This window comes from Lycium ferocissimum, chromosome 2 (assembly GCF_029784015.1).
Source record: "Lycium ferocissimum isolate CSIRO_LF1 chromosome 2, AGI_CSIRO_Lferr_CH_V1, whole genome shotgun sequence".
Taxonomy (NCBI): Eukaryota; Viridiplantae; Streptophyta; class Magnoliopsida; order Solanales; family Solanaceae; genus Lycium; species Lycium ferocissimum.
The window spans coordinates 5968309-5980859 of NC_081343.1; the positions used below are offsets into that span (position 1 = coordinate 5968309).

The following is a 12551-nucleotide window of genomic DNA, read 5'->3' on the forward strand; positions in this document are numbered from 1 at the left end:
AAATTGACCGAGACCAATGAGGCTTGGCATACTAGAGAGGCAAAAGTTGGTAGAGGAAGCTCTTCCAAAATCTTATTTTCTAGAGAGGTGAGTAAGAAGAAAAAGGAGAGAGATGAAACAATGGCAAAGTTGATCACTCAAATGGAGATTCTCACAAAATATGTTATGTGAGCGGGTTCTAAAAAGGTGAATGTTGTGGGGGTCTTGTAAAGGAGGATCTCAAGATGAACAATGCTACCGAGTCTATAATAAGGAGGCCCATTGTGTCAACCATCAAGCAGAGGGTTCCCGACCAAACTACGAAGGTCCTAATCAAGAGGCTTGGCGGTAAGGTCAAGGGAATTAGGGTTGGAACAAAAATCAAGGAGCTGCTCAATGGAGGGAAAGCAATTAATGGGGTTACAACAATAACTATAACAATCACCGAAGCTCTAACCCTTATGTTCCCCCAAAAGGTAGCCAACAAATTTTGAATCAGCCATCTGCTTACGATCCCGCCAATTTAAAGATTGAAGATATGCTATCAAAGGTGCTAAGGAAAGCTGAGTCAACCGACACTTTTCTCAAAGAGGTGAAGGATGAAATGAAAAATATGAGGGATAGCATAAGCAACATGGGGCAACTTGTAAGCTCTCACTCAATTTTGATTAAGCATTTAGGATCCCAACTTAGCCAAATCTGGGCTTCCCTAAACCAAAAGCAAAAAGGTACACTCTCTAACGACACGATTGTAGACTCTAGGAATGACGGTGAACATGCTTGCAAGGAAATTACTACTAGGAGTGGTAAGGTACTTGGGGAAGAGAAATTGGTATATGAAGAAGAGGTAGTTGATGATGAGACACCTATTGTGGAGCCTATTGTTGTTGAAAAAGTTAATGTTCCTAAGAAGAACCGGGCGAACATTGAAACACCCATTGTTATTGAAGAGATACCAAGAAAAGACAAGGCCCCCGAAGTAGTAGCACCCATTCCTAAACCTCTGCCGCCATTTCCTCAAAGATTGGAAAAGAAAGTGGATGATGGTAAATTTATCAAGTTTATTGAAAAATTGAAGAAACTCTCAATTAATATCCCATTGGTAGAAACACTTGAGCAAATGCCAGGTTATGCGAAATTCATAAAAGATCTTGTGACCAAGAGGAGGCAAGCTAGTTTTGAAACGGTTGATGTTACGCATCATTGTAGCTCTATAGTAACAAAAGCCTTGGTTCAAAAGAAAGAAGACCCCAGAGCTTTTATTAGTCCTTGAACTATGGGGAAGTATAAATTTGCTAAAGCCTTAGGTAATCTAGGTGCTAGTATCAATTTGATGCCGCTTGAAATATTTAACAAGTTGGGTTTGCCACTCCCCGACCCACAACAATGCGAATACTAATGGCGGATTGAACCGTGAAGAGACCGTGGACATTCTTTTTTATGTGATTGTAAGAGTGGACCGGTTCATATTTCCAGCCGATTTTGTGATCTTGTGTTACATCTCCCATTTCGATACGTCTTTAGTTTATGGTACATTAATCATTTTGGCCTCGAGTTTTGAGGTTCGTTTTCTAAATTATGGGATGTCGGACATGTTTAACCATTGTATATGAGTTGCTAAGTTTAAGTATTGTAAGCATTGAAAGGATTAGAAATTAAATGAATTGGATAAAATAAGTTTCATCGAGGCTCAAAATTTATTGAATGAAATACGGTCCAAGCTATAATGTTCCGTATTTTTGGACTAGGAAAGTGAACCGTCCAACATGAGCAAATTTACCCGAGCTCGGAGGATTTGGTCATATTCAAGCATGAAAATCAAGAACTCGGTGTATACAAGGAATGAAGTCCCGAAATGATTTAACACAAAAAAGTGTGACAACGATGATTGCAAATAATATTTTATGTGTGGCAAATAAGGTTATGGACTAGTGCTATGTCACATGATCATGACAATGAGTATATGAAGTGTATTAAAAATGATTACTATTTAAGTGAATTGAGATCAAGAAATTAGTTATGCGGGTATTTGATTAAATGTTGGATTAAGGTGGAAGGGTGAAGAAGTAATTATGGTATTAATTGATCAAGAGATAAGTAATATGTTAACTATCTTGTTGCCAAGTGGGCCCTGTCTAGTGGGCAGCAAGTGGCAAATGTAATTCATAATGATGGTAGTGACACTATTAAGCTTCGGTGTCAAGGGCTTAATATTGATATAACACGTGTAAAGGCAAAACAACTTGCTATTTATCTCTTATTCACTATTTGAGAAAGGAGTTGAAGGAAAATATAGGCAACACCTTACTACTATCAATTAACGTGATCATCAACTTATAAACAACAACGTAAGATCCAATTTTAAGGAAACAGTGTATCATTTTTGTTTTCAAAAACAACATACGGCTTTGCTCACTACTTCAATCTCGTTGTTTCATTATTGAATCCGGGCTTTCTTCAAAGTAAACTAGGATTGAAGAAGAGTGGTTCTTGGCATATAAGGTAAGAATTCTCCTATTCTTGATATATTTAAGTTCATCCTGGTCATAGCTAAATTGTGAGATGAGAACTACGAAATTAATTGCGGGAAATCGGATAAGTTATTGTTGTTTGTTATATATAATGATTTGAAGTATATTTTTGGGTTGTGTGAAGGGCTGGAAATTGTTGGAGTAACTTAAGTATATTGTTGTTGTTGTCATTGATATGTATTTTGAAGGAAAGAAAAATTGGAGAAGTGTGTTTGATAATCTTATCCAGGCTTGTCACTCATCGTGAAATGTTTATGACTTGTTGTTGCTACATGGTATCTTGTTATTGATGTATACACTTGCTGGATTGTTCTGGTTGTTGTTGTTGGTATATGAAGTTTGGGGAAATGAGAAGAACGGAGGAGATACTGCTCATTTTGTTTTAGGATAAGTTAAATTTTTGTTATACGATTAAGAGAATCATTGTATAATTAACGATAGTGCTATTATTGTTATCATATAGATCGTGGAGAAAACACGAGTTGAGTTCTTGAGTCGTTGAGCTAAGACCAGGTATGTTAACGCTATTCCCTTTTCTTCTTTTAGCATGATCTTTATGATATGAACGAACGACAAACATATAAACCCCAAAAGTGACTTCCACTCTTAGACACACTAGGGTAATTATGACTTGACCCCAAATGTTACGTTGTTATATATTGTTCATGTCTATGATTCTGACAGCTTCACTTATTGAACATTACTGCTCCATAATGACACTTGAAATCCTTATGTCCTTACATCCTATCAAAAGGTTCTATAATAATTCTATGAGTCTCATATGCATTCATTTATATATATACATACATATATATGTATTCATTATGTTACTGACACCGAGCAGCGCTACAGTTGGCCGGGTACGGCACGTAGATGTGCAACCACTGATCAATTATTTCCACACCGAGTCTGATAGGCCGGTAGATACGTTGTACACAATGCCGAGTCCCACTAGAATGGGGGTACGTTATATAGATATATAGCGGTGAAGGCCTATGGATACTTATGCATTGATAAATGGTTTTACATGAAAGTATGCATGATTCTTGCCTTCGGGGCTATTCAGAGTACAGGTTGAGTTCTTGTTTCAGCTTACCTCCTTATGGCTTATTTATTGCTGTTCATCCCCTGCATACCAGTACATTATCCGTACTGACTCCCCTATTGTTCGGAGGAAGTGTGTTTCATCACGCGTGCCGTATATAGGTTGGTAATCCATCTATTAGGATGACAGCTCAGCGGATGAGGTTGATACACTCCGTTGTTCCGGAGATGCCAGGAGTCAGCATGGTCATGTGTACATATGGATATGTGCACATATGTGTTTATGGGTATAGCGGGACCCTGTCCCTGCCACGTATGTTATGTTTCGATGAGGCTTAGACGAATGTGTACGGTCGGTTTAGTTCCGGACTTGAGATTTCATATGTCATTATAGATGGTCATGATAGCCTTCTCCTAGCTCATACAATATGTTCGCATTTTCCAATGATTCTTCAGGACAGTTGATGCATGCATGTCTCTTATGAGTTTGTTGAAAGTCATATGACGGCCCTATTGGCCCACCTATGTTTATGTTGTTGTCACAGATGTAAGTCACTTGGTACTTGACTAGTACGGTCAGGTGCCCATCGTGGCCCTTCAGTTTGGGTCGTGACAGAAGTGGTATCAGAGCAGTTCGGTCCTAGGATTGTCTACAAGCCGTGCCTAGTAGAGTCTTGTTTATGGGTGTGTTACACGCCACACTTATAAACAGGAGGCTATAGGGTATTTAGGATGGTTACCTTCTTTTCAATTCTAGATCGTGCGATAGAGGGCGAGTCATAGGATATGATATTTTCAATCCTAACTTTTATTATTTTGTAGTTATGAGATGGCTTCTATGGGGAAGAAGGCTGATAGCCCAGGGGCTTCCAGAGTCAGTCATTCTTATGATACAGACCCACCGGAGAATGCACCCTCCATTGGAAGTTACGTCCTCCACAGAGATAGATCTTTCTAACATCCAGGGGAACCCACTAAACAGGTAGGGGATAGACAAGTATTGGGCAATGACCATTTGTGTAATTCCAGAGGGACGGTATCCGTAGAACAAGGGTCAAACGAGAATAGTGGTAAGTCTGGGAGAGTCAGTATCGTTGGTACAATTGTAGAAGGTGTGGGTGCCTTAGAACAGCCTATGGAAGAGCACCCAGAAGGAGAACTTCCCTAACCACCGTTGGACCAATTTGTACTAGATCAGAGATCTCGAGTAGGGCCAAGGTAAGGGTTTCCCTTGTTGGAATTTCAGGACGTCAGTGCTTATATAAGGAAGTAAAGTTTATCGTTCAGTAATTTTGGACTATTATAGGTAAGTTATGTAATATGAGTATTAATTCTAGTAGTAAATCTAGATTCACTTATAAGGTGATAAAGAACAGCAAGATAAGGGGGAAATATGATTTACGACTACATAAACCTCCGTGAAGGGAGTCGATCTATGAAATGTTTAGAAGCAAAAAGATGGAATTCTAGAAAGAGTGTTTAGATACAATTATAAGACGAGCTTTACTACTTTACATTCTTTTATAGTAATCAGCCAGGTGTGGTTGAGTTGTATATCATATGTGTTTCTTTATGTGGCCTTCTAAGGCATGAAATCTATTTTTTGGGCTGTGTGTAGGTTTGGGATTGTTATATTTATAGAGAAAACTCTGCCGAAATTTCCCGGGAATCTAAGAGAAATTATGGAAATCTTTAAATAGGATCATGACGGGCCTAGTAGCAAGTGATTAGAGATGAAGTTAGTAGTCAATTGCGGGATAAATGTAGCAAGTATGTATTAAGATAGAAGGAACGATGTTTAGTTCAGGATAGAATGAGAAACATGCGAAGGGAAAACGATGTGCTTGGGGTAGAGAAAGAAGTTTTATGTACCAAGGAGAATTCAAGAGATAAGCATTCCAGAAGAAGTTTACAAGTTAGAAGAATCTGATTAGCCCTTTTATGTTTCTGGAAGATTGAGTTATGATTTGAACTTGATATAAACGTATAGGCCTATGCATGTAATACAGATTCAGATTATTAAGTTAGATTTCACCCGATGATTATAGCGGGGAATCTTTTAAGTCACTATGAGCCAGCCCCATTGACCTTACCGATACCTCGAGGTAATAGATCAAAAGGGATATGTTTACTAAAGCTACTTGCCTGGTAATTGGTTGATCTTATGAATGCAGTTGTGTTCTGTGTTAAGTTCAGGTTATTTATCCCGGAACTTACTCGAATGGTTACACGATAGGAGTTAGTTATTCCTGATATAAAGGAAAGTGAGAGATGCAGAAAGGAAGAGATTGAGACTATGATAATGAAAAATGAGATAAGGTTGATCAATGAAACAAAAGAATGATAAATGACGAATGTCCAGTATGTGTGATGTGTGTGATAAGAAAAAGATAAAAAAAAAAAAAACATGTTGGAGGTAGAGAAAGAAAGATAGAAATGAGGCAAATTAAAGGAATATCTACTAGAGCAGTAACCCGATGAATAGAGTACGAGAGAGAATCAAACTCTATGTATATCCATTACTAAGCGAGAATGTTAATAGATGATATGAAATGATTGGGATTTTGAATCGTATTATAAGTAATGTGTGAATAATTAGATTATGACGAGGGATATGGGACTATTTGTTGAATAAATTATCTTATGCATAAAGAGTGACTTTATGCACAACATCTCTCCAAAGGATTCCAGAAGGACCGCATACTACCCTGTTACTAATATATTGAGATAGCAGAGGACAATACTCCTATGACAATGTGAACTGGTCGGAGAAGAGTATGGAATGATTGACGCTGAGCCTTAAGTTATAGTTTTACTAAAGAGAAGTCACTGGTATTCGAGAATATGCTTGTGACTATTGTACCATGAACGAACTCATTTGAGCAAAAGGATAAGAAGCGAGACAAAAGAAGAAACAAGGTCTGACCGTAAATGATCGATTGACTAACTTTACATGTATGTCAAGACAACAACAAATAGATTCGCATCCCTGGTGAGTTATGTCGCAATGTACCAAAGAAAGGTTATTGAGAAAAGGCAAGTCAAGAGATGGAAACCTTGTGGACGGTGCGGTATAGGGAACATAGATTGGTTACGAGCTATATCAATGAAAATGACTAATACGTAAGACGATCTATGGTTCTTAAAGAGATCGTGGAAAGAAGCATTAGGATAAAGGCAACTACCTCATGGTTTAATGGTTGTGGCAATTAGAAGACAATCAAAGGTCAATCAAAGAATTAATCTTCGACATTCCGAGACAAATTGGCAAGCGGGGACGTGAGATGAAATAATACAAGATACAGGCCGTAGAACGGAAGAGGGGCGGAAAGCCCAACATGGTAGTTGTAAAATGATAAAGTAGATTATGAGACAGAATTAAAGGATGGGAATACGATAGAAAGGCGGTATTAACTATACGGGTATAAAGAAAATTACCTATATCGGTGCGGATTCAATATGTAGATACAAGTAGTTACTAAAAAAGGTACTCTTACGAGGCCTATTGCGGGGCATGATTAACATAGAATTCAAAACCCCTTTAAGATCATAGATCATGTGAGTATTATGGCTTCTGTTTAGGCGTAAGGTAAATGAGACTAAGACGGTATCCCCATACAATAAAGGGTTCATAGGAATGATTTCGTAGTGGGGATATACGGGAAATGATTATAAGATTAAGAGTAGGGGAGAAGTAAATAATAAGGACAAAAAGGTATCTCGAATAATTAAGTATGAACAACTGGAAGATATGTTACGAGCTTGCGTGATTGGTTTCCGAGGTAGTTGGGATGATCATTTTCTCCTTATCAAGTTTGCATATAATATCCAGTATTCAGATGGCTCCTTATAAGGCTTTATATAGGTGGAAGTGTAGGTCACCCATAGGATGGTTTGATGTTGGCGAGAACCAGTTAGTAGGCCCACACTTAGTACAGCAGGCGGTTGAAAAGGTGAAACTGATTCAAGAAAGATTATTAGCGACACAGAGTCAACAAAAATCTTACGTAGATAATCGACGACGTATGTTAAAATTTAAGGCAGGCGATTGGGTCTTCCTGAATATCTCGCCTATGTAGAGAGTAATAAGATTTGGCAAGAATGTTAAACTTATTCTTCGATTTATTAGGCCATACAGAATTATCCGTATAGTGGGTAAGGTCGCATATGAGTTAGAGTTACCTTCTGATCGGGAGTCTATACATCTAGTGTTTCATATGCTCCGTAAGTGTATAGGAGATCCCTCGAGGGTCGTACCAGTAGATGATGTCCAGGTGACTGAGCAATTATCATATGAGGAAACCCCAATGGATATATTAGATAGACAAGTCTGTCAGTTGCGCACTAAGGATGTGACTTCCGTTAAAGTGCTTTGAGGAATAATAAAGTCGAGGAGATGACTTGGAAAGCTAAAAATGCTATGAAAACCATATATCCCCATCTATTTCCATCTCCCGAGGAGCTCCAGACTTCAGGTATGTGTTATTTATTCTATTTGGTCATGTGAGGCCATAGTCATTGTTTCATGCAGCCCTGTAAGGCTTTGTGTTGTTGGGTTGTTGTATGCTAGGTTGGTATTGGTACAATTATAGACGAGGCTACTACTAAAATAAACCTCTATAGACTAAACATTTGAGGAAGAACGTTCTGGGGGGGGGGGGAATGTTACATCTCCCATTTCGATATGTCTTTAGTTTATGGTACATTAATCATTTTGGCCTCGAGTTTTGAGGTTCGTTTTCTATATTATGGGATGTCAGACATGTTTAACCATTGTATATGAGTTGCTAAGTTTAAGTATTGAAAGGATTAAAAATTAAATGAATTGGATAAAATAAGTTTCGTCGAGGCTCAAAATTTATTTGAATGAAATACTGTCCAAGCTATAATATTCCATATTTTTGGACTAGGAAAGTGAACCGTCCAACATAAGCAAATTTACCCGAGCCCGGAGGATTTGGTCATATTCAAGCATGAAAATCAAGAACTCGATGTATCAAGGAATGAAGTCCCGAAATGATTTAACACAAAAAAGTGTGACAATGATGATTGCAAATAATATTTTATGTGTGGCAAATAAGGTTATGGACTAGTGCTATGTCACATGATCATGGCAATGAGTATATGAAGTGTATTAAAAATGATTACTATTTAAGTGAATTGAGATCAAGAAATTAGTTATGTGGGTATTTGATTAAATGTTGGATTAAGGTGGAAGGGTGAAGAAGTAATTACGGTATTAATGGATTAAGAGATAAATAATATGTTAATTATTATGTTGCCAAGTGGGCCTTGTCAAGTGGGCAGCAAGTGCAACATGTAATTCATAATGGTGGTAGTGGCACCATTAAGCTTATGTGTCAAGGGCTTAATATAGAGATAGGACGTGTAAAGGCATACAATTTGCTATTTATCTCTTATTCACTATTTGAGAAAGGAGTTGAACGAAAATATAGGGAACACCTTACTACCAGCAATTAACGTGGTCATCAACTTATAAACAACAACGTAAGTACCAATTTTAAGGAAGCAGTGTATCATTTTTTTCAATTGGTATATGAAGTTTGGGGAAATAAAAAGAACGGGGGAGATGTTGCTCATTTTGTTTTAGGATAAATTTAATTTTTTGTTATACAATTAAGAGAATCATTGTATAATTAACGATAGATTTATTATTGTTATCGTATAGATCGTGGAGCAAATACAAGTTGAGCTCTTGAGTCGTTGAGCTAAGACCAGGCATGTTAAGGCTATTCCCTTTTCTTCTTTTGGCATGATCTTTATGATACGAACGAATGGCAAACATATAAACCCCAAAAGTGACTTCCACTCTTAGACACACTAGGGTAATTATGACTTGACCCCAAATGCTACCTTGTTATATATTGTTCATGTCTATGATTCCGACAGCTTCACTTATTGAACATTACTGCTCCATAACGACACTTGAAATCCTTATGTCCTTACATCCTATCAAAAGGTTCCATAATGATTCTATGAGTCTCATATGCATTTATATATGTGTATATATATATATATACATACACACCCACATATATATATATATATATATATATATATATATATATATATATGTGTGTATGTATTCATTATGTTACTGACACCGAGTCGCGCTACAGTTGGCTGGGTACGGCATGTAGATGTGCAACCACTGATCAGTTGGCTATTTACACCTAGTCCTGATACAGGCCGGGTACGTTATATAGATATGATGGCGGTAAAGGCCTATGGATACTTATGCATTGATAAATGGTTTTACATGAAAGCATGCATGATTCTTGCCTTCGGGGCTATTCAGAGTACAGGTTGAGTTCTTGTTTCAGCTTACCTCCTTATGACTTATTTATTGTTTTTCATGCCCTGCATACCAGTACATTATCCATACTAATTTCCCTATTAATTAGAGGGGCTACGTTTCATTCCTGCAGGTCTGCAAATACAAGTTGGTGATCCATATATTAGGATGTCAGCTCAGCGGATGAGGTTGATGCACTCCGTTGTTTCGGAGATGCCAGGAGTCAGCATGGTCGTGTGTACATATAGATATGTACACGCATATGTCTATGGGTATGGCAGGGCCCTGTCCCGACCACGTATGTTATGTTTCCAGTAGAGGCTTGTAGACAGTTATGTACAGTCAGTTGAGGTCCAGACTTGAGATTTCATATGTCATTATAGATGGTCATGATAGCCTTACCGGCTCATACAATATGTTTAGTATTTTAAGAGATGAGTCTTCAGGACAGTTGATGCATGCATGTCCCTTATGAGTTTGTTGAGAGTCATATGACGGCCCTATTAGCCCACCTATGTTTATGTTGTTTTCACAGATGTAAGTCAGTTGGTACTTGACTAGTACGGTCAAGTGCCCGTCGTGGCCCTTCAGTTTGGGTCATGACATCTTGGATTATAAAGTTGACTTTGAAGTTCCCATAATCTTGGGAAGGCCATTCTTAGCCACGGGCTGAGCTCTTTTTGATGCTGAAAGGGGAGACCTTAAATTCCAGTTTCAGAGTGGTAAGTGTTTTGTTTTAAAAATGTTTGGGGGTAATAGGACCCCTAAAAAGGTATGGTGTATAGAAGTAATTGCGGTAAAGGTTCATGGGGTTAATAGTGCCTTATCTCATTTTAAAGACTTCATCGAACGTCGGGAGTAGAATTATTATCTCTATGCATCAAGAAAAGAAAGAAATTTATTGTAATCCCCTGGAACAAAATTGACCATTTCTTAATGTCATGTCATCCAAGTGATTACTAATTTCACTTGTGTGCAATTTTTTTCTCTAGCACGTTTGAGATACATTAACTAAAGAAATAGAGTAATCGCAGCTTCATAATGACTATTTTATTTTGGAAAAGTTCAAGTGATGCTTCTTTCTATAATTGAACAAATAAAAAGGTTAGACCACTTTTCTACCACAATAGAATTTTGACACTTTGTTCATTGACAATTTAAAATTTTAGAATGACTGAAAAATGACATATTAGAAACCAAAAGTAAACGTCTATCAAAGTACATTACCTCTTGTAGCTATATACAGATTGATAGTTAAAAAGGAATTAAAGGACACCCCTTTTTATTTTAGGACACAAACCTTCTAGTTTAAAACTTTAATTAATAATTAATAATGAATATTTAAATAATTTTCTAATATCTACAAAACATAAATCCAGTTATGAAGTTTGTTATTATAAAAAAAAGGTTTGATATTATCCATATATTGATAAATTAAAATGATGGGAGAGTCAAGCTTGTGATTAACCTTTATTAAAAAATAATATGTACATTTAATTAGACTAAAAATTATCAGCAGCCTTGCCTTGTTTTGTGAACATCCAAATCAAACACCATTTATCAAATAGCTTCTGTCACAACATTGATATCTGCACGAAAACTCGAGAATAAAATTTCTTATCATCAAATAATGCAGTCAAAAGAAAGGCATCTTAAGGTAATACGTTAAACACACAAAAAATAATTACAGATATTCAAGAAGACAATTATTCTCTTTTGCTTTCATCGAATATCATCTACTACTCTTATTTGTCACTCGACCATTAACTTCTTCTTTAAAATAAAAAGGATTCCAACAACAAAACTGCAAATTGATACTAGAGATTATAATATCTTGATAAATTTGCTTTTGCTCTAAGAAAATTTGCAGTTTAATGAATCAACACAAATCAAAATAGGGTTGCAGGTCCTAAACCTGAATGAAACAAAACAGAATAGAATAAGACCAATTCATAATCATAATTACATTTTAATGAATCAACACAAATCAAAATAGGGTTGTGGACAACGGAATTTTATTGAATTTAAATCCGCAAGAAATTTGGATTATGTTAAATTCAAGATATATTAGTCCAAATAAATATTATGGATTAATATAATTGAATTAATTATTTAAGTCCAATAAATATGGATTTGATTAATAATCCAATTTTTATGGGCTAGTCCATTAATTTGGGTTATAAATAATGAGCCCACTTTGCTAAGCCCAAGATGTCATCTTCCTAGAGGCCCAAATTGGTGCCACATGTCAAATGACGTGGCACGCCAAGTCAAGCGAGAGAGCCAATAGGATCATGCCACGTGTCAAAATGATGCAGCATGCCTAGTCAAATCAAAGGCCAATGAAGATGCGCCACATGTACAAGTGACATGTTCCGGCCAATCAAATATCGACATGTCAGCTTAAATCTGATTGGTCAAAAGAAGTCTGTACTTATCACAACTCCTCCATCTTACAACTATAAATAGGGGTCTCATAATTCAGAAAAGGGGACAGAAGTTCTAACAAGAAGCAAGAGAGAGCTCGTGGATCAAACGCTGCAGATTTCTCTACAAGCTAAAAGCATTCAAGCATTCAAGTATTTCTCTAGAAGTTCTAGAGATCAAGACGCAGATTCAAGATCAAGCTCAAAAGCCCTTGAATTCAAGTCCAAGTCAAAATTAAATCCATCAAGTTCAAG

General features: G+C 36.9%; 1 protein-coding gene across 1 annotated transcript; it reads left to right on the top strand.

Moving 5' to 3' along the window:
• The first annotated feature begins 517 nt into the window (after nt 1-517).
• Nucleotides 518-1252, top strand: LOC132047387 (uncharacterized). Its single transcript, XM_059438437.1, has one exon. It carries the CDS (start codon nt 518-520, stop codon nt 1250-1252), a length of 735 nt encoding a protein of 244 aa, XP_059294420.1.
• Nucleotides 1253-12551: the final 11299 nt, after the last annotated feature.